The sequence below is a fragment of the Brienomyrus brachyistius genome, chromosome 16 (genome assembly GCF_023856365.1).
Source record: "Brienomyrus brachyistius isolate T26 chromosome 16, BBRACH_0.4, whole genome shotgun sequence".
Classification (NCBI taxonomy): Eukaryota; Metazoa; Chordata; class Actinopteri; order Osteoglossiformes; family Mormyridae; genus Brienomyrus; species Brienomyrus brachyistius.
In genome coordinates, this window is record NC_064548.1 from 28,683,508 (window position 1) to 28,704,364 (window position 20,857).

The window sequence follows — 20,857 nt, forward strand, 5'->3', positions numbered from 1 at the left end:
GTACGGACAGGTTGGCGGTCTCCGACGGTAAGGTTACACAGCCTGTGTACGGACAGGTTGGGGGTCTCCGACGGTAAGGTTACACAGCCTGTGTACGGAGAGGTTGCCGGTCTCCGACGGTAAGGTTACACAGCCTGTGTACGGAGAGGTTGGCAGTCTCCGACGGTAAGGTTACACAGCCTGTGTACGGACAGGTTGCCGGTCTCCGACGGTAAGGTTACACAGCCTGTGTACGGACAGGTTGGCGGTCTCCGACGGTAAGGTTACACAGCCTGTGTACGGACAGGTTGCCGGTCTCCGACGGTAAGGTTACACAGCCTGTGTACGGACAGGTTGCCGGTCTCCGACGGTAAGGTTACACAGCCTGTGTACGGACAGGTTGCCGGTCTCCGACGGTAAGGTTACACAGCCTGTGTACGGAGAGGTTGGCGGTCTCCGACGGTAAGGTTACACAGCCTGTGTACGGAGAGGTTGGCGGTCTCCGACGGTAAGGTTACACAGCCTGTGTACGGACAGGTTGCCGGTCTCCGACGGTAAGGTTACACAGCCTGTGTACGGACAGGTTGCCGGTCTCCGACGGTAAGGTTACACAGCCTGTGTACGGACAGGTTGCCGGTCTCCGACGGTAAGGTTACACAGCCTGTGTACGGACAGGTTGCCGGTCTCCGACGGTAAGGTTACACAGCCTGTGTACGGAGAGGTTGGCGGTCTCCGACGGTAAGGTTACACAGCCTGTGTACGGAGAGGTTGGCGGTCTCCGACGGTAAGGTTACACAGCCTGTGTATGGACAGGTTGGCGGTCTCCGACGGTAAGGTTACACAGCCTGTGTACGGACAGGTTGCCGGTCTCCGACGGTAAGGTTACACAGCCTGTGTACGGACAGGTTGGCGGTCTCCGACGGTAAGGTTACACAGCCTGTGCACGCACAGGTTGACGGTCTCTGCCGGTAAGGATACACTGTTGCATGTTGTCAAAGAATCATCTAGACTACAATAATAATAACAGCATTATTTGGTACTTATGGTATAGTGGAAGGTTCAGTCGACCAAGTCCACTCTAAGAATGCTGAGAGCAGATGCAAATGTTTATCAATCAGTTACCTAAAATGTAAGGAATTACTTCTCTTCCTACACCATCTAAGCAGAAAGTTATGTTTTCTGTACCATTTGTAGAAATAACCCATGGCTCTTAATATTAACCGTAATTACTGGGGTACATATTAAAATCAGCTGAATACAGAGCAGAGTTGCTCTGTGCACTGACAGTAGCTGAAAAACATGAAAACAAATCTTATCTCAAAAGCTAAGGATAGTTTGCCAAAGGATTTAACTGCTAACTAGAATGTATTGAAGACGACCAAAAAAAAAAACTTTTGAATTAACCTAAAATTCTTATTCTTGCTTTTTCTTTCCCCTCTTTTGCTCAGATTGTTGTTGAAAGATTCCTGACATTCAGGTTCTACTGAAATAATATGCTGGATTGTAGGAGCTGTTGTACACATTGACTGGCAAGTTTATCCACACATTTGTGTACAACTGAAGTTTGCATTCAGCTGCAAGATTACTATTCTGCCAGTATTCTGTCAGAATGACTACAATGACGTGGTATAATGATTTTCTTAGTTAGAAACAATTGTATCTTAAGCGTTTTGTTGCTTTGAGCACTTAAAATTGGGTGACCTTACTGATAAAGTGTAAAATGTTAGTTATAAGAATGGATCTTAAACCATATATATATATATATATATATATATATATATATATATATATATATATATATATATATATATATATATATATATATATATATATATAACTCTGCATGTCAGTAGCCCTAGATATAAATGAAATATAATGTTGGATGTTTCAGAGAGGAGCCGGGCAGTATTGGGTTACAGAAAGCAGATGCCTGGGGCGTGCAGAACCTCACCCAGCACACCCCCCTGCCTTGCTCACTATAATGGTAGGCCACCTCTGGAATTTAAGCTGACGGCAGCCGGGGGGTAGGGGGGGGCAGGAGATGATATGGCTGTAAGACAGCGGGGGGGAGTGGACATCGTGCAGAGGGAGGGAGGGAGGGAAAGAGAGTGGGGAAAACAGACTAAACAAAGAGTGAGCTTGGGGGTTCAGTGGGGGGGGGGGGGGCTTGAGAAGGGATTGCTGTTAGTGACCCCCGTCTTAGTGTCCCAGAGAGGAGCAGGGTTTGCACAGCCCTTATCTAGAAGCCATTCAGCCGACAGGCTCTGCCTCTCAAACAGTCATGAAGCTTCTCTCTTGGATGAGCGCCATAACACTCCTGGTCTCCGTCAGCGGCGTGGAGCTCCACAGGTGAGTGGCAGATGCAGCAGATATCTCCATGAGGAAGGACTTCTGCATTTACAATTCTTCAAATGACAAAGCCCAGGCAGATCTGAAATCAATTACAAGCTGTTCTCCCTATGAGATTGCTGGACTGATCCTCTGAGGCCTAACAGTGTTTCATGTTCCTGTCTTGAGTGAGACCCGTTGTCTCTCATTTTGTTGTATAATACAGTCAGATGGAGCTTTTGGTCAGAAGGCAACAGGTTCAGGTTGATTCCTACGGGGGTTTTGGTGCTTTAAACATGAACGAGAAATTGGGCAGTTTTGTAAATGCAAAAACTTTCGTTTACTAGCTACCAGTGAAACCAGATGAAAAGACAGATGTTGGCCTTGATTTCACATGCGTTGTAAATTGCGAAATGACACTCTGTCATAAAGGCGGTTGAAAGGTGTGGATTTCCTGCTCATAGCTGAGAGTCAGAGGAGCCTGTGGGTGTTTAAGAAGGACAGACAGGTCTGGGGTGCACCTCCTTTTACGCTGCCCCTGTCCTCGTGGCTGCTCCGCAAGACGCCACACTAAATGCGGTCAGGCAGCTGTCAGGACAGTCAGCGCTCTGCTCCGCTGGGCTATTCTCGTGCAGTTCAGACAAGTCTCAGATTCCCCCTCCCCACTACGCGCCCAGGTCCCCTGTGGGCCCCCCGCTCATTTTCAGAAGTGCTGACAGAATGCAAAACATCTGGGACAACCGGAGTTTCACATCATGTCGGCTGTGGGTCAAGGAGTTCATGGGACATTGCATTGTCCCTGCATGCTGGGGTCTAATTCCATGGGACAGTCTCTGTTATCTCACACTATTCAATGTCTCATTACTGCAGTAGAGGGAAATGAATAGGAGCTTTTATTATCGCTGATATAAAAATCAACATGATTTGTTATATTCCTTGGATCTGTACTGTCACTACACATATTAATAAGGTACAAATTTTTTAAACAAGTTCTGCAAGGCAATTTAAACAAGTTATACTTCAAAGCCCCGGTTATTTAAATGGAAGGCAAGGCAAGTGGGATTTATTTAAAGTTCTGGCGAGACTGGTGAATGAAATGGAGTGGGAGGAGCTTGGAGAGAACCCTCCCCCTCAGCCAGCTGATATACCTCTGCTTCCTCTGGAGTCTTGATTTACCTTCTTTGTCCTTTGTTTTCTCCACTGTTTCTCACTGGAGCCACATTAGTGTTTCATATTCATTCTAGGGCTTTGCCTCTTTATATATATGTATAACTTTCTGCTACTGTAATGTTCATTGTAGATATACTCATTCACCTATCATCATGTCTTTGACATGTCAATATTTGTCCTTCTGGAGCAAAATGAACACAGGAGACCAGCCCAGTCCTTTAGTAATTGAGTAACTGAGTCTAGTACTTGTTTACCAATTGATGTTGGCTTTCTTTCTCTCACCACAGAACACACACCAGAAACACTCTTAAGCCTTCACCCCATCTCAGCCCTTTACACAGCCTGAAAGCTAATTTGTTTTTTTTGTGTTTCCTTGTTTCTGTCGTCAAAATGGCTGTTATACTATATTTTTGTATATTTTTTTGTATATCATCTGTTGCCCTTACTGGTCTTGTCAAACACCCTCGAGTCACTTCAGGGGATATTTCCAGTAAAAAAATAAGTACTAATGTCTTTAGCCAGCGAATGGAGAGCGGGGTACCCTGGGGAACCACATGAGCCCACGACAAACAGGGAGGGATGCTGAAGACAGGCTGGCCATCCTGCTCATCCAGAAGCCAGGAATAATTATCACATTTATCTATTTTTTCTTCTTTCTTTTGGATTTACCTGGCCATGTAAAGCAGTTGGCCTTCTGACAGGACAGGTAAATTCAAAGCCAAACTCCTGAATCAGGCAGTTACTAAACATGACTGAATGCTTGTCTCTTTGTGGACTTTTTCTTCACCCACTCAGACAGGCCAGGCAGGTCTCAGCAGGGACCCAGCCAGGCTTGTGTCGCTACGGGTGGAGATTGGATTGCTGCTACGGTTGGAAGAAGAACAGCAAAGGGTTCTGTGAAGGTGAGCGGCTAATACTTAGCTTTCGCTTCAGTTAAATATGGAATTAGAAAGTGGATCCTTCATCCTACAATATTACAGTGTTACACACAATCCTCTTTGGTTTCATGCCTGAACAGAATTACATTTGATTATTTAAAAGGTGCTTTATGAGAGGATACATACGTTTTATATACAGTGGCCGATAAGTGCAAAACACAGCCGCAAAATCATAACCATAACAACATTAACGAAACCCAACAGCAAAAATGAATACACAATAATATTATCTCAAAACGGAAAGGGTAGGTCCTTACTGAACATCACATGCTTGCTTCTGATTGGACATCGCGGTATAACTATAAGAGGAAGGTTGCAGTTTATTGCACGTCGCCTCCTGTTGCCATCTTGGTGCATTTGTTTTGCTGTGTTCCCTTTGAACTCAGAACACAGAAATTTCAACTGGAACGCCATCTGAAGTCAGAATAATACAGAAGAACTCATGTCCATAGGTGGAAATTAGCAGGAGAACATTATAAACTGGATTTGAGAAAACACTTTTTTACGCAGCATGTAGTTAGTATGGAATAGTCTTCTTGTTAGTGCAATGCAAGCTGAAAGCTTGGATTCCTTTAAATCAGAGCTAAATAGTATGAGCTATTAGTTGAGTACCAATTTGGGAATTCGGAGGTACATGTGCAACCCTTACCTCAGAATTAAAGATGACTAACCCTTAACCCGCCGTGATGCTCTGTGACACTCTGTTTCCAATCAAAAATGAGCACATGATGTTCAGTGTGGTCCTACCTTTTCTGATTTGAGTCAATGTTGTTATTTTTGATAATGATGCGTTCTCCTTTTTGCTGTTGTGTTTTTGTTAACGTTGCTGTGTTTTAGTTCTTGCTGTTATATTTTGCAGTTACGGGCCACTGTATTTATGAGCAGTCATGTGAATCAGTTACCTTTTCAACACACATTAATTCAGTTTACATTATGTATATTAATTGTACAAGAAATCTAGATCTCTGGTTCAAAGAATTCTAACAGGGAAAATACCACTTGGGGTAGGTTAATTCAGGTCAAAATGAGCCCTTCATTTGACATTAACAATTAAATTTCAATTGTTACTATACCTTGTCTAGATACCATGCGGTAGGCAGGTAGGCTGTGACCTTAGTTCATTGATGTACAGTGGATATAAAAAGTGGAAACACCCCTGATAAAATGGCAAGTTTTTATGATGTAAAAAAATTAGACCATGAGAAATCATGTTTAATGTGACCTATAACCTGTATAATTCAATTAAAAAATGAACAAATCTGAACAAAAAAATAACAAATATACAATAAGCTGCTTGCATAAGTGCACACCAGTGACGTTACCGAGAACTGGACGTCCCTCCAAAATCAATGAAAAGACAGGAAAAATCTGGTCAGGGAGGCTGCCAAGAGGCCTACAGCAAAACTGAAAGGGCTGCAGGTATATAGTTGTGTACTTAAGAAAAATCTCCTATATTCTTCATATGTTTGGACTATGGGACACGGTCACAAGATGGAAGCTTTGTCTTACAAAGAAAAACATCCATGCCTGACTAAATCTTGCAAAAAACATAATCAAGTCTCCCAAAACCATGGTGGCAGCATCATACCCACGGTGAAGCATGGTGATGGCAGCGTCATACCCACAGTGAAGCATGGTGGTGGCAGCGTCATACCCACGGTCAAGCATGGTGGTGGCAGCATCATACCCACGGTGAAGCATGGTGATGGCAGCGTCATACCCACAGTGAAGCATGGTGGTGGCAGCGTCATACCCACGGTCAAGCATGGTGTTGGCAACGTCATACCCACGGTCAAGCATGGTGGTGGCAGCGTCATACCCACGGTGAAGCATGGTGATGGCAGCATCAAACCCACGGTGAAGCATGGTGATGGCAGCATCAAACCCACGGTGAAGCATGGTGGTGGCAGCGTCATACCCACGGCGAAGCATGGTGGTGGCAGCGTCATACCCACGGTGAAGCATGGTGGTGGCAGCATCAAACCCACGATGAAGCATGGTGATGGCAGCATCAAACCCACAGTGAAGCATGGTGGTGGCAGCGTCATACCCACGGCGAAGCATGGTGGTGGCAGCGTCATACCCATGGTGAAGCATGGTGGTGGCAGGGTCATACCCACGTTGAAGCATGGTGATGGCAGCATCAAACCCACGGTGAAGCATGGTGGTGGCAGCGTCATACCCACGGTGAAGCATGGTGGTGGCAGCGTCATACCCACAGTGAAGCATGGTGGTGGCAGGGTCATACCCACAATGAAGCATGGTGGTGGCAGGGTCATACCCATGGTGAAGCATGGTGGTGGCAGGGTCATACCCACGTTGAAGCATGGTGATGGCAGCATCAAACCCACGGTGAAGCATGGTGGTGGCAGCGTCATACCCACAGTGAAGCATGGTGGTGGCAGCGTCATACCCACAGTGAAGCATGGTGGTGGCAGGGTCATACCCACAATGAAGCATGGTGGTGGCAGGGCCATACCCACGGTGAAGCATGGTGATGGCAGCATCAAACCCATGGTGAAGCATGGTGGTGGCAGCGTCATACCCACGGTGAAGCATGGTGGTGGCAGCGTCATACCCACGGTGAAGCATGGTGGTGGCAGGGTCATACCCACGGTGAAGCATGGTGATGGCAGCGTCAAACCCACGGTGAAGCATGGTGGTGGCAGTCATACCCACGGTGAAGCATGGTGATGGCAGCATCATACCCACGGTGAAGCATGGTGATGGCAGCGTCATACCCACGGTGAAGCATGGTGGTGGCAGCATCAAACCCACGGTGAAGCATGGTGGTGGCAGCGTCATACCCACGGTGAAGCATGGTGGTGGCAGCGTCATACCCATGGTGAAGCATGGTGGTGGCAGGGTCATACCCACGTTGAAGCATGGTGATGGCAGCATCAAACCCACGGTGAAGCATGGTGGTGGCAGCGTCATACCCACAGTGAAGCATGGTGGTGGCAGCGTCATACCCACAGTGAAGCATGGTGGTGGCAGGGTCATACCCACAATGAAGCATGGTGGTGGCAGGGCCATACCCACGGTGAAGCATGGTGATGGCAGCATCAAACCCATGGTGAAGCATGGTGGTGGCAGCGTCATACCCACGGTGAAGCATGGTGGTGGCAGCGTCATACCCACGGTGAAGCATGGTGGTGGCAGGGTCATACCCACGGTGAAGCATGGTGATGGCAGCGTCAAACCCACGGTGAAGCATGGTGGTGGCAGTCATACCCACGGTGAAGCATGGTGATGGCAGCATCATACCCACGGTGAAGCATGGTGATGGCAGCGTCATACCCACGGTGAAGCATGGTGGTGGCAGCATCAAACCCACGGTGAAGCATGGTGGCGGCAGCGTCATACCCACGGTGAAGCATGGTGATGGCAGCGTCAAACCCACGGTGAAGCATGGTGGCGGCAGCGTCATACCCACGGTGAAGCATGGTGGCGGCAGCGTCATACCCACGGTGAAGCATGGTGGTGGCAGGGTCATACCAACGGTGAAGCATGGTGGTGGCAGGGTCATACCAACGGTGAAGCATGGTGGTGGCAGCGTTATAACAATGGTGAAGCATGGTGGTGGCAGCGTCAAACCCATGATGAAGCATGGTGGCAGCGTCATACCCACGGTGAAGCATGGTGATGGCAGCGTCATACCCACGGTGAAGCATGGTGGCAGCGTCATACCCGCGGTGAAGCATGGTGATGGCAGCGTCATACCCTCGGTGAAGCATGGTGATGGCAGCGTCATACCCACGGTGAAGCATGGTGATGGCAGCGTCATACCCATGATGAAGCATGGTGGCAGCGTCATACCCACGGTGAAGCATGGTGGCAGCGTCATACCCACGGTGAAGCATGGTGATGGCAGCGTCATAGCCACGGTGAAGCATGGTGATGGCAGCGTCATACCCATGATGAAGCATGGTGGCAGCGTCATACCCACGGTGAAGCATGGTGATGGCAGCGTCATACCCACGGTGAAGCATGGTGGCAGCGTCATACCCGCGGTGAAGCATGGTGGTGGCAGCATCATGCTTTGGGGTTGTTTTTCTTCAGCTGGAACTGGGGTTTATTCAATGAGGAGGAAATTATGAACAGTTCCAAATGCCAGTCTATTTTTGTCCTAAAACCTTCAAGTGCCCGCTAGAAAGCTGATCATGAAGAGGAATTTCACCTTTCAGCATTAGTTTAAGAGTGTGCACACTTATGCAATAAGCTTATTCTATGTTTTTTTATATTTTTCCCCATAACAGAATTGTTTGTTTTTCAATTGAATTGTACAGATTATAGGTCACATTAAAGGTGGAAAAAGTTTTGAAATTATTTATCATGGTCACACAGCAAAAACCTGGCATTTTAACAGGGGTGTGTACACTTTTTATATCCACTGTATTCTGAATCCCCGTTGCCATGTCAACAGCGCAGTGCGAACATGGATGCAAGCATGGAGAGTGTGTGGGCCCCAACAAATGCAAGTGTTTCCCAGGATACACCGGGAAGACATGCAACCAAGGTCAGTGCACTTAATGACTCGGCCGTCTGTAACTCCTGTCAGTGCTCGGCCGTCTGTAACTCCTGTCAGGGCTCGGCCGTCTTTAACTCCTGTCAGTGCTTGGCCGTCTGTAACTCCTGTCAGGGCTCGGCCATCTGTAACTCCTGTCAGTGCTCGGCCGTCTGTAACTCCTGTCAGTGCTCGGCCGTCTGTAACTCCTGTCAGTGCTCGGCCGTCTGTTACTCCTGTCAGGGCTCGGCCGTCTTTAACTCCTGTCAGTGCTCGGCCGTCTGTAACTCCTGTCAGGGCTCGGCCGTCTGTAACTCCTGTCAGTGCTCGGTGGTCTTTAACTCCTGTCAGTGCTCGGTGGTCTATAACTCCTGTCAGTGCTCGGCCGTCTGTAACTCCTGTCAGTGCTCGGCCGTCTGTAACTCCTGTCAGTGCTCGGCCGTCTGTAACTCCTGTCAGGGCTCGGCCGTCTTTAACTCCTGTCAGTGCTCGGCCGTCTGTAACTCCTGTCGGGGCTCGGCCGTCTTTAACTCCTGTCAGTGCTCGGTGGTCTTTAACTCCTGTCAGTGCTCGGTGGTCTATAACTCCTGTCAGTGCTCGGCCGTCTGTAACTCCTGTCAGTGCTCGGCCGTCTGTAACTCCTGTCAGTGCTCGGCCGTCTGTAACTCCTGTCAGGGCTCGGCCGTCTTTAACTCCTGTCAGTGCTCGGCCGTCTGTAACTCCTGTCAGGGCTCGGCCGTCTTTAATTCCTGTCAGTGCTCGGTGGTCTGTAACTCCTGTCAGGGCTCGGCCGTCTGTAACTCCTGTCAGTGCTCGGCCGTCTGTAACTCCTGTCAGTGCTCGGCCGTCTGTAACTCCTGTCAGGGCTCGGCCGTCTGTAACTCCTGTCAGTGCTTGGCCGTCTGTAACTCCTGTCAGGGCTCGGCCGTCTGTAACTCCTGTCAGTGCTCGGCTGTCTGTAACTCCTGTCATAATGACTTCATCATGCCTAAGCTGCAGCTCTTCAGCTTTTGCAGCCCTATAACTGCTGCTGCATACCTGCACACCCAGGATGTTGCTCTCTGAGAATGTTTTGGCAGCACCACCACTGCAAAGTCACAGACTCTTTCAATCAAGTCAGCTTAAGGTTAAATAAAGGCACATAAACTTCTAGCATGCAAAAGATGATTTCTGAGGCTTTTATGAATAAATTGAAAACCAAACATTGATCTCAGACTCTGACTAATAATGTCTGCTAAAGGAATTAAGCACAAAAGGTTTAACTTTCAGGGTTTTCCCTTGAAATCTACCTGGCCATATTAACAGCAGAGATGAATAATTTGTTGTGCGATCTCTGGGGAAGGAGAATGCAGGGCAATGAGTGTGCGGTTCTCTGCAGATCTGAACGAGTGTGGCCTGAAGCCACGCCCATGCGAGCATCGCTGCATGAACACCCACGGCAGCTACATGTGCTACTGCCTGAATGGATACATGCTCATGGCCGACGGCTCCTGTGCCGGTACGTACACCTTCACTAGTGCCACTGGTGCCTGTATAAAGACACAGTCCCACACTTTTGCAATGCTGTGGTGTCATCAGTAGGTGGCATCATTGGTAAGTACCTAGACTTAACCAATATATTACAGGGTTTATTTTAGGAGGCACCAGTGGGGGGGTACCCTTGACTTAGGTACTTTATAGTTACCTGAATTCCTTAGGAACACATTATCAACACAGCAGATAATGTGTCGCTCATTCTCTTATGGTGCTATGTCCTGCCCCAGACTCCAGAACTTGCTCGCTGGCTCACTGCCAGTACGGCTGCGAGGAGGTCCGAGGACAGACCCGCTGCCTCTGCCCCTCATTGGGTCTGCAGCTGGCCCCAGACCAGAGAACCTGTGTCGGTAAGTGTTTTTGGTTCCCAGGCTCCCACACCAAGTTGGTGTTTAACTTCAGCAGGATAGCAACTCTTCCCCAATCCATTATCTCACTGCACTAACGAACTTCTATGATAATTTTTCCAATATAGGACTGCAATGAGTCTGAAATCGAAAATAGTAAGTACAGGGACAAAGTACAGAATACACCATCATAGGGTACTTGCATTTTTAAGGAAAGCTAGAGATGCCATTTAACCTAATCACATGTTATTGGACAGCTGGAGGAGACAAGAGCACTCAGAGAAATCCTGAACAATAGCAGGAGAACATGCCAACTCCAAAGTCCTAACCCTGGATTACAGACACACACAAGCTGTCCACTGAGTCACTAGATATATGGATCAAAACAACTGCAGATGTTCTCAGGAAACTCTGCGCTGCAAATGTTCATCCAAACAAGTCATGATGAATACTTGTATATTTTAAATGCATGTTTTACAAGCTGATAAGCAATGGAAAAGTTGATGGTTTCTCCTTCTTCTGCTGTAACAAAGCCTCCATCTACATCCAACAGACATTGATGAGTGCGTATCCATGAAGAATCCCTGTCCTTACAACAGAAGATGTGTTAACACCTTCGGCAGCTACTTCTGCAAGTGCCAGCTCGGGTTCGATCTGAAGTACGTCAACGGCAAATATGACTGTGCAGGTGAGCTACTTTGTATGACCGGGGACTGTTATCAAAGTAAGGAAATTCAGCAACTGGGTTTAAATGTAGATGTGAAGCAGTGTTTTGGAAAGATTGTTTAACTGAAGAGTAAATTTCAAAAATCTCACTCAACCCATTGTTGGTGTTTTTAAGATGAGCCTGCCAATGACAGGCTTCCTAATCATCCATCCATCCATCCATCCATCCATCCATTTTCTATAACCACTTGTCCTATTCAGAGTGGCAGGGGCCCAAAGCTAATCCACAGTAATTGAACTCTCTTATTAACTTATCCTGTCCATGTATCCAAAGGACTGAGTGAGTTTTGGAAATTTGCTTTTCAGTTGGAGACAAAAAGAGCTGCCACATCTGCTACTTTGCAAGGCAGTCTCCTCCCTTCATGGGTTTTAACTCACTGCCCTTTGCACACGTTGTTTCAGACATCGACGAATGTGGCGACGGCAGCCACCGGTGCAGTCTGCATGCCAGCTGCCTGAACACGCAGGGCTCGTATAAGTGCAAGTGCAAGACGGGATTCAGGGGCAACGGCACTATGTGCACAGGTGAGACAGGAAGTGGCTGCAAAAGAGATAAATTCTTTAACAGTCATCTAATGGTGACATTTTAAAGCTTTTTAAATGATGTTTGGTCACATTTAATAAACAATAAATAGAGGGACACGAAGCCTACAGTTGTTCATTACATCTCAAAACACAAGCATGCATGAATGTGATCCATGTGCTGTTTCCATTGCTCAGCACGTTCTGTGGATACCAGTGAGGTGATGGGAATCACACCTGTCCAAACTCCTGCCTGTGTGAACGCGTGTCAGTATGATGAAACATTAATTTAAGGCAATTCAGAGATATGCTGTGATAGTCTCTCTCTTATTACTCAAACACTGGCGGGTGCTGGGCTTTCCATACCTTGTTTGCAGGTTTTCTTGGAGGGTTTCTCTAAACGAAGGTGCCTTCTGTCTTCTTTAGCAAAGCCATTCTTTCAGCATTCATGGGATGGGGACAGGGGCAGTGCAGATGAGTTCCTCAATGGTGAGACTACGCAATGTGTGCCTCTGTGCAGTGCCCTCATATCCCAGCATTACCTTCAAAAAAAAGCATACCTGTAGGTGCTGCACTGCCTGTCACCTGTAGCCAATTATCTACACATGTGTCTCTTAGCAGGGACGGATTATGGGTTGTGTGGCCCCTGGGCAAAACGTTCGCGAGGGCCCCCCCCCACCACCAGCACCACACCACAACCACCACAATTCAAGGGCCCTTGGCAGCCAAACACCCTCCCTATAGGGTCAGGGGCCCTTGTAGGCAGAGGATCAAAGAATGTAGGCCCTCTAAAACAGACAAACGAAAATACATTGTTGATAAGCGTTGCAAATTGTTTTGGGCTAGGGGCCCCATGGGCCCCCTGCACCACAAGGGCCCCTGGGCAGCGGCCTCGCTGACCCGGTCCGTAATCCGTCCCTGCCTCTTAGCAGTGCACTGATCGAAATAATAAGTGTTCCAGTTTTGCTGATGTGACAGAAATTTATTTTCTGTGCTTTTTTCCATGCATGCATGGGATACTGTGGTACTTTGTGCATCTGTGTGTTTATATATAATACAGCAAATAAATTGAATGTTTAGCTTCACTGCAACCTAACATCTCTTGCAACACTAATATTCTCACCAAGTATGAATAATAATAATAATTATAATAATAATAATAAACATTATTATTGTTGTTGTTATTATGTACTGTGAGGTTTGAGCTGCCTGCTGTCAACCATATGGATGGCGTTCCTCTGGAACGTGTTCATGCCTCCCAGCGACATCCTCATTGCTGTAATCACTGAGTCAACCCATCTTGTTTCTGGTCATCAACTTCCACCTTTGCTTTGTAGGGATTTTGGTTCTTCTCAATACAAAAAGGTATATGACACAAGGAAAATAGGTGGTTAACTCAACTGAGAAAAATAACAAATACAGTACAATGAAATCAGAATTCCAATATGTGTTGCTGCTAACCTCTTGTATGAAAGACACTTAACGAGAAACTGAGCAAAGCACAAAAGGCCATACAATATGAATTTGGCTTAACTGCTGAAAAATATTTACAAGTCTGCATAAGAAAACATGTCAGATGCAAATGGCCAATATGTCTTAGGTTAAAAAGTGGCTATTTTCAGGACTGTATTGCAGTTTGTTATAACGACCCACCATGGGGCATGTTCATTCCCAGCTTCCTGATGATCTTTATACCCAAACCTGCAGCTATTCCGGAGCCGCTGCTAAAAGGACCACACAGCGAGCTTGACAGTGAGCAGAAAAGGAATCTCATCCCTGAATCTGTGGCAACCTCACGCCCAAAGACTCAGCTTCAGCCTTTTGACTATGATGGAGACGTGTACATCGGAAATCCCGGTGAGACGGAACCAAATAGCAGACTGCCTGAGAGGGAGGAGCCGGAGGAGGAGCAGGAGGAGGAGCAGGAAGCAGCAGTCAGTCCCCGGGGAGATGTCTTCTGTGAGACTGCTTTCTGTTTACTCCTCCAACCCACTACTGCCATATGCCTTGATATCTATCCATACTAGTTGATTTGAGGTTTTTTACTCTTAACTAACATGACAAGACAAAGGAGCTACTTATGTTTGTGTTGCCTCAGCACCCCGTAGAGAGTTTTGGTCTTATTTGATTTATGAAATCTCTGGTGTTCACATCATTGTCACAGCCAGTATGTATATGTATATGTGTGTGTGTATATATATATATATATATATATATATATATATATATATATATGTATACATACAGTATATATATACATACAGTATATATATACACACACAGACACAAACACAGACACATATATAGAAAGGCTGTCAATCAATCGGAAAAAATTATTACACATTTTGCAATTAATGCATGAATGAAAAAATCAGTCACCAAAGTTGCATTCTTAAATACAATGTCCAGCTTTTTGTGTGGTTAAAACTGTAACCCTTCGTGAAATGTGAACAGTATGGTTATTAGTGCAAAAATCAGTGCAGCGATGTCACGAATGCAAACAATATAACAATATACAATATGCAACTATGAAGAAATAACAATGTAGTAGGAAGTAGTTTAATCAAGGAACTGTTTTCTTATTCCAAACTGCACACACCAGTCGTATCACTGCACAGAAGATACATGATCATGCTGGCCATATGTTCAAAACAAAGTCTGTGAATTATATTCAATAACCTGCTCATGATTTCTGGTAAGAGACGTTGCTGTTGGATTTTTCAAATGTGTCTCTCTGGTGCTTTAATCACCATAATGCACTTTGCGATGGCATCAGCTGCCAAGTTCTGTTGCCTCTGGCTAGGATGAGTTTCACGGGATCCGTGTCATCGGTCAGACCCAACACAGGCTTAATGATTAATTTGATGATTGATGATTAATGTGTTTGACATCGTACACGTAAATGCCTACATAAACATATAAGCAAGATGCATAACAATGGAACTTTTCACTTATCAGCATTAATAATGCCAGTTTTCTTAATGGCAGGATCCAGAGGAATGCACAGTATTTATACAAATATATATATTTTTTTCACGTTACCACTTTCAATTTCTGTAAAATGCATAGAAATGACATGTCTATTTACCATATTTTTGTAAGTTAATTGTTTATTACGCAGTTTTTATACGAAAGATTGAAAGGACAAAAACATCCACTTTCACTCTCCTGTCAGTTTGCAGTGACCCTGCCAGTCCATCTAAAAGTTCATTTGGTGCAGTAAAGTAGGAGGAACATTAGAAAAATAATTTCTTTGAGTTTCCCAAATAGATCCTGATACAAGTTTCATAAAACACCTTGATGATAAGCGGAAAAATGACATGATCACAATTATATTTTATAGCATTGAAATACTTATATTTTCTTGTTTCAAAATTGTAATAAGATGTATTAAGTAAAAAAACATACTGCACTGTTTCCCAGTGGCTGTGTTTTAACAAATCAGCCTACAAGATCTGGTGATCCATTTTATCTACAAATATTAATTTGTCTGATGGACTGGAACGAGCTGGTGGCCTTGTCACTTCACACCTCCAATCTGGGTGCTCCCTGCCTTTCTCCCTTCATGCCCAGGTTACCTGGTGACTTGGAACCGGATTGGTAGACAGTTACTGCATATTCCACATGTATTTTGTAAGCTCTAAATCAGGGGTCTCCAACTCCGATCTTGGAGAGCTACTATCCAATAGGAGTTCTGTCCCACTTGGCTTCTGATGAGCCACACCTGTCCCTGTATTTACCAGAGAGCAGGTGTGGCTCATCAGAAGCCAGGTAGGACAGAAAACCTACTGGACAGTAGTTCTCCAGGACCGGAGTTGGAGACCCCTGCTCTAAATGCAAGAGCAAAGCTGGTTTAGTATTTAAACCAAACTGCAAGATGTTGTTGAATTTTAGAAAAATTATGCAGAGAAAAAAATCTAGCTAGCTATATATAACTGTGTTGACAGCCAGATGTTCAGCCCTGAAGAAGCCAGCTATACCAGGGCTTGGACAGCGAGAGGAAACAGGCCCCGAGTTGTTGATCGAGGAGAAATTCCCTTCAGTGCCGTGTGAGCGCCTGGGGACATGGTCTTCCCATCCCCGGGGAGAGAGAGCGAGGAAAGATAGCAATTTGGAGCCTTTCATTACCATTCCCTGGAACAGATGTTAAGCAAATAGCAGAAATCCCTCAGAGTGCAATGTCTGTCATTAGACTGCAATCTGCTTCTGCTGCTGCTGGGGCTCCCATTGACTACGCCCTGGTCCATCTGCTTGTTAAGTGTTTCGTACAGATCAGCAGGTTTCTCAGAAGAGACAGGCGGCCTGTCGCACATTCAAGGTGTGTTAACAGACATATAGCAACTAGAGTGAGTGTGCATTGCTAAAGATGAAAAGACACTCTCTGGTTTAGCTCCATTAACAAGCAGCCTTTTAATGTTCAGAAGATGGGGTTAGTGCTCTCGTTCGGCAACTGGAGGGTTGCAGGTTCGAGCCCTGGTTCCTCCTGACCCCATCGAAGTGTCCTTGAGCAAGACACTGAACCCCAAATTGCTCCCGGTGAGCAGGTTGGCACCTTGCATGGCAGCCTCCGCCACCAGTGTATGAATGGGTGTGTGGATGGGTGCATGTGAGGCATGAAATGTAAAGTGCTTTGAGTACTCGTTGGAGTAAGCGCTATATAAATGCAGTCCATTTACCATTTATAAGAATCATACCTCCTCTTTACAAGCACTGTATTTAAATTTAAGCAAAGCTCTTTCATTTGTTTTATTTGTTGTTTCAAATTTTCAGTTGTTTTGATATATTTTGTAACAGCAATTATGTAACATCTATAAGAACACAAGCATCAGTTGATGGTTAAGATCACATTAATGTATGTGGCCATATGCAGAGGTCACATGTCTTTCAGCTTAATTATTCATATGTAACAGAAGCTGTCATGGACTAATCAACGCTAGGTTAGAGTTCATTATCAATCTTTGTGTCCACTTTGGCCCATGTAGCGCTGCACAGGTCAGATGGTACGTTTGAGATTTCTGACCCATGATTCCTACATATACTGTGTACATACGTGTAATATGTGGCCACTAACTTCTGCTTATTTCCCCCCCTTAACAGTCGCTGTGTTTGGCCCACAGTCAGAGGTGAAGGACATTTCCATGGATCCTGGAAAGGAAGGTAATGCAATTTCGGTGTTTATTTACACAACATCACTTTTACTCACACTTGCATTACTATATTTCAGAAGCCATTATGGACTGTGACTTTGATCAAGGAACATGTGAATGGATACAGGACAAGGAAGATGACTTTGACTGGAATGTGGCCTACCATGATAAAGGTGACATTTAAAATATATTGTAGTGGAGTATTTGGAAATGTATTTTTTGTAAAGGCCATACCTCCGTATGAGCACTAGGGGGCACTCCAAAGTGCAACTTCCTACTGTAATTGCCACTTCTGTACTGTAGGGACAATGTACGAAATGGCCCAGGTGGGACACCCTACAAGTGTGCTTGTGCCAAAATCACTCCATCCACCGCAGGTCCTGGAAACTACATGGCTGCCAGTGGCCTCCTGGGGAAGAGGAAAGACCTTGCGCGGCTGAAGCTGCGGCTGAATCACGGTTCACAGAGAGCTGCCTTATGCCTGGCCTTTAATTACCGTCTGGTGGGCGAGCAGGTGGGCGCCCTGCGTGTGCTGCTGGAGAACAATGGCTATCCTGCGTGGGAGCAGCAAAGCAGCCGCGAGTGGGCCTGGCAAACTGAGCTTCTCACCGTGGCCTGGGAGGACAAGCCCCCCCAGTCGGTAGGAAGCGTCACATTGCAGTGAAACTGCATGCTTATCTCAAGCAGCATTCTCATTAAGACCTGCCATATTCACTACAGAGTCTCCCTGGTAACAGAACTACTGCGTTAACATGTACAGCATAAAATGTATAACTTTCTAGAAATTTAGATATTCTAAATGTTATGTTGATGTTTTTGCCACTATTTATCATGTAAAATCTGTTTTTTTATAATAATATATTTCATATCGACCCAATAAGCTGTTTTTAGTTACCTATTTTAAGAGAAATGAGACGCATTATAAATTTTTTTAAATCTAGATTCAGATTCTGATCATTTTTAGAGCACTTTGAGTACATTGGGTGGATTTCTGGTGGCATTTGTTAAAATTTGACATTGAAAGCCTGAATGTTACTGTCAATGAAATGACAATGAAAGCCTGTTACTGCTGGCTTATTGCTGTGCTTCTGTTACGTGCAGATCATCTTCGAGGCAGAGCGTGGTAAAGGTGTCGGCGGCGAGATTGGACTGGACAACGTGACGCTCACGCCAGGCTCCTGTGAGGAACACGACTCTGTTATCTTTTAAGCAGCCCATCCTGTGTCACCTACAGGCACCGCCGATCATAGTGCACACACACACACGCACACACACATGCAAACACATACACACACAGTCGAATGGACACATACATACACGCACACACATACTGTACACACATACAGACACAGTCGCATTCACACACACACGCAAACACACACACACAGACACATGCACAGACACACACACCTCTACAAGCATCACTGAGACTGCTGAGAGAGACAGAGGCCCAGGACAGTGGGCCTTATCTCAGTGATTATGAGTTCTCCACTGAACACAGTACCGATTCTGATTCCTCAACAGCTGTTCCAATTGCTGATGGCATGAGTGCATAATTAGCTTGAAAAGGGCATTTTAATGACCTCATAGTCCATTAAGGGGATAGACATCTGTAAAGCACACCAACCAAACAGACACTAAACTGTCCAACGAGTATACGTTTGATAATGTTTAAATGATGTTAAGTGCATTAAAGACTCACGATACGTTAGGACATTAAATCGCTTTAACAAAAATCATTATGAATTGTGATAATAAAATTCTGTTATGTGGAGAATAATGTTCAGCTTGAGTAGAACAGTAAATGTAAGAACAGGAAAATTAACACTAGATTTTTCCTGGCTGCTTTTGAAGGGGTTTTATGTTCATTTTGTTTGTTTTATTGTATTAATATTATAGCAATGCAGCAGTTGTAAAGTACGCTTTCATACTGTATTACAATAAATGTTTTTGTTTTTCTAAACATTGCATTCTAATTTCATTTTTCCTCTGAGCAGATTCTGAAAATCCACTTAAATGCTTTGTGGAGAAGGTAATTTTGTCTAACAAAGCAGCCTTTGTCAAATACAAGTAGCAGGTCAGGTCAGGTTGGGGAGCATAAGCTGATGCAGCACGTTGATACACCCAACACATGGCAATACTCCTCCGGATCCCGACTGGCGACCCCCCAGGCAGTCACACAGTCCAGTCTCACCCTCCTGAAATTGACCATCCATCTGTCGCAGCCTGGTGTTACATGGGCGTCCTCTTGGCCTGGTCCTGCCACCCAGATCCTCAGCAGCGAGGATCCTGCGAGTTAGATCACCCTCAGGCAATCACACCACATGGCCGTAGTGCTGTAACTAACGCTCCCTCGCCATGCAGGTAATGTGCCTCCTTTGGGAGTCCTCTAGTAACCATTTGTTCGGCACGAATTCAAACCAGCGGTACCCATGGATTCTCCAAAGAGACACAGTACTGAAGGAGTCTATTCTTCATCTCAGCTCACTGGATAGTGTCCATGTCTCACAGCCATACAGCAAGACAGGGAGCACCAGGACTCTAAAGACTTGGACCTTCATCCTCTTGCAAAGATATTGGGAGCTACACACCCCAATCCAGTGACCTCATGACCCCCCATGCTCTCCCAATCTGTCTAATGACTTCATAGGAAGAGTCACCTGAGACATGAATGTTGCTGCAGAGGTAAATGAATCTTTTGGTGAGGTTGACACCTTCCCCGCAGACAGACACACTCTTGATGGCTGTGCCTAAGAAGTCATTAAAGGCCTGGATCTTGGTTTTTATCCAGGACACTTGAATCCCAAATACTCCTCGCTCAGACTCTTGAGAGCCTCAATCAAAGCCTCCATTGACTCTATTAACAAAGTCAAGATCAGAAAAACTTTCTTCACCATCAAATGCCCCAAAACCACTGGACCCTCCAACCCTACCTAACACCCAATTCATGCAAGCATCGTACAGAGTAGGAACAAGAACATACCCCTGGCGAACTCCAGAATCAACTGGGAAGAACGCAGAGGTTCTCCCTCCACTCTGCACAGCACTCACCGTACCAGTGTACATGCCAGCCATGATGTCCAGAAGCTTCCGGGGGATCCCACAAAGTCTCAGGATGTCCAATAGGGCAACATGATCAACTGAGTGAAACACTTTACGTAAATCAACAAAGGCTGCAAAAAACGTCTGCGATATTTGGGTACTTATACATAATTGCACTGAATGAGAACACTCAGTGCCAGGATGCAGCCAATGGAAGATGTCTTAGGTGTAAAGCAAAACTGCTCCGGCCTCTGATATGTGACCAAGTGCTCACAGATCCTGTAAAGGATGAGCCTACAAGGACCCTATTTGGCACTGAGAGCAGTGTTATCCCCCTGTAGTTTCCACAATCCAGGTGATCACCCTTCCCTTTCCAGGTAAGGACTATAAGTCCCATTTTCCAGTGAGCTGGGACAATGCCTGACTCCCAAATAGAAGCAAAGATTGCCTGCAATGGCAGGAAGAGAGCCTTACCAGCAGCCTGGAGAAGGTAACCTCGGATACCACAGATCCCTGCGGACTCCCACAGAATCTCAGTGAGATTGGGTGGTTCACAGCTGATCGGAGGGTCACCTTCGAGAACCGTGGATCCAGAGATGTCCAACATCCTAGCTGGAG

General features: G+C 45.8%; 1 protein-coding gene and 1 long non-coding RNA gene across 3 annotated transcripts; both read left to right on the forward strand.

Annotated features, from left to right (window-relative positions):
- The first annotated feature begins 177 nt into the window (after positions 1–177).
- LOC125709574 (uncharacterized) lies at positions 178–1,721 on the forward strand. Its single transcript, XR_007382748.1, has 3 exons — positions 178–262; positions 401–768; positions 861–1,721. It is a non-coding gene; the product is annotated as an uncharacterized LOC125709574 (long non-coding RNA).
- Positions 1,722–2,158: 437 nt separating this feature from the next.
- LOC125709565 (epidermal growth factor-like protein 6) lies at positions 2,159–19,160 on the forward strand. 2 transcript variants are annotated; one of them, XM_048978153.1, is made up of 13 exons: positions 2,159–2,328; positions 4,273–4,379; positions 8,842–8,934; positions 10,301–10,420; positions 10,686–10,805; positions 11,356–11,490; positions 11,931–12,053; positions 12,477–12,539; positions 13,758–14,009; positions 17,148–17,207; positions 17,275–17,370; positions 17,575–17,837; positions 18,299–19,160. In XM_048978153.1, the coding sequence occupies exons 1-13, from the start codon at positions 2,261–2,263 to the stop codon at positions 18,404–18,406; spliced, it is 1,608 nt and encodes a 535-aa protein (XP_048834110.1). In that variant the 5' UTR covers positions 2,159–2,260; the 3' UTR covers positions 18,407–19,160. The 2 variants fall into 2 exon arrangements, with proteins under 2 accessions (XP_048834110.1, XP_048834111.1); XM_048978154.1 differs by lacking the exon at positions 12,477–12,539.
- Positions 19,161–20,857: the final 1,697 nt, after the last annotated feature.